General features: G+C 37.4%; 1 protein-coding gene across 1 annotated transcript; it reads left to right on the forward strand.

Annotated features, from left to right (window-relative positions):
* Positions 338–1694, forward strand: LOC107619858 (RING-H2 finger protein ATL29-like). The gene has a single exon (XM_016322097.2). It carries the CDS (start codon positions 722–724, stop codon positions 1583–1585), a length of 864 nt encoding a protein of 287 aa, XP_016177583.1. The 5' UTR covers positions 338–721; the 3' UTR covers positions 1586–1694.

Here is a 2124-nt window from a genome sequence, read left to right on the forward strand (position 1 = left end):
AAAACGATTTATGCAACTATATTTATAAATATTAAATTATTATGTTTTAATTGCGAGTGATTCTATGTATAGTCACTTTTTCCGTTTTTCGATTATACATATACACGAATAATATAGGAAGACAATAATACAAATTTATTTTATTTAACTTAATATATATATAATTCTTTTTTATATATATAAAAGAAAAACAAATAAAAAAGAGTAAATTATGAGTTATGACTTTTAGTATTTAGTTTTCAAATTATGGCTCCCAAACATTTTGATATGTACACACGAGCGCATACAAAAGGCTACATTGTCGTGCACTCAAATATAATCCCTCCGGCCTCTCCTACTCATTAGGACTCCATAGAAACCAATCCTTCTTATTGAGGACGAAAAACCAATCCCTCAACATACAGCATCATCTCTCTGATATTAACCCACCATCTAGCTTAGCTATATTACTCATATAACGTACACCATGACATGTCTCCTTGATTCTCGCTATACATCTTTCTTCTCACCAATCCCACCTCTAGCCAAAGAATAAAAAGAAGGCTGGAAAATAAATTAAAATTAAGAAAGAAACAAAAATCATCACCTTGTATGTATGTTTGCGCGGGATCGAAGTCCTCTCATCGATGCAAAGAAGAATTTATAAGAATGGAAGGTCCGGAATAAGCGAGTCTCCGGCCGCCACATTTGCCGTGTTGATTGGTGTCTCATCATCTTGCCAATGTCATCGTCGGAGGCGGGCTACAAGACGCCCGAAGCAGAATACAATACCCCACCGGCGTTAATAGCATTCACGTTAGCCATCCTAGTGTTATGCTTCATGGCCTTCAGCGTTGTGTACTTGTGCAAGTACTGCCTTGTAAGCGTCCTCCACTCTTGGGCCTTCCACCAGAGTTTCTCTGGTTCATTGCTTCGTCCTTCATCAACAAATAGGTCTTCCTCAATAGGCCTTGATCCTTCCATGCTTCAAACGTTCCCAACCTTTGTGTATTCCTCCGTAAAGGACCTCCGCAGCCTAGAATGTGCCATTTGCTTGCTCGAATTCGAGGACGACAGCTTGATTCGCCTCTTGACTATTTGCTGCCATGTTTTCCACCAAGAATGCATTGACCTTTGGCTTTATTCCCACAAGACTTGCCCTGTTTGCCGCACAAACCTCGAGGAGCATAAATCAGGAGAAGGAGAAATCAGTGGTAGCAGTGGTGGTGCTGACATACGCATTGACATAATAACAGACATGGCCACCCAAGGTAGTGGGGGTCATCAGGGTACAGGAGGAGAGGATCATTCGTGTAGTGATGAACATTATCATAATAATAATGGGGTGCAGCAAGAACATAAGTTTGCAAGGTCACACTCAACGGGCCATTCCATAGTTTTTAGAGGAGAAGAAGAAGAAAATGATGATAAATATACCTTGAGGCTGCCGCAACACATTATAAGAGGGCGGCACCACTATTCTAAGAGTTGTACAAGTTTTCAAGAGATGCAGATGACGACTTCGACTAGGCCTTGTAGTAATTGTGGCTTTGTTGAATCTGTATCTAGCTGCTCCACCTCTCTCGCTCATATCCAAATTTCTTGAAGCTAGCATCTTAATCATTGTCCAATTACTATCTCTCTCCCCCTTTTGTTCTTCATTGATTTAAATTTACCTATACTTTAAGAAGGAACATACTAGCTAGGTTTTCTCTATTCTGTTGTAGTGTATATATGTGTTAGATATATATTATTGTTTATCATTATTATCGTGCATTTGGATTTTTTTTTGTTTTTACACTTTATTTTCCGGATGAAGAATGACTTCAATCTAAAATGGCCGGGTAAACGAAAACGAGAGATATAATCTTGGCTTAACGAAGAAAATAGTACATTATTAGTACATTACCATTGCAAATTAAGGAACATCATACCACCACTACATTTCACAGTTCACACTTTAAATTAGTCCACCCATTCAACATTGCAATCAAAGACCACCCAACCACACTTTACAATACACACCTAATAATTGTGTTATTCATGGTAAGTATGTCCTAATTAATGAATAATAAAGCATAATAATATAATGAATTTGTATGACAACCAAAATAAATATAAAAATAAAATTAACGAATAAATATG

Source organism: Arachis ipaensis, chromosome B10, assembly GCF_000816755.2.
Source record: "Arachis ipaensis cultivar K30076 chromosome B10, Araip1.1, whole genome shotgun sequence".
Classification (NCBI taxonomy): Eukaryota; Viridiplantae; Streptophyta; class Magnoliopsida; order Fabales; family Fabaceae; genus Arachis; species Arachis ipaensis.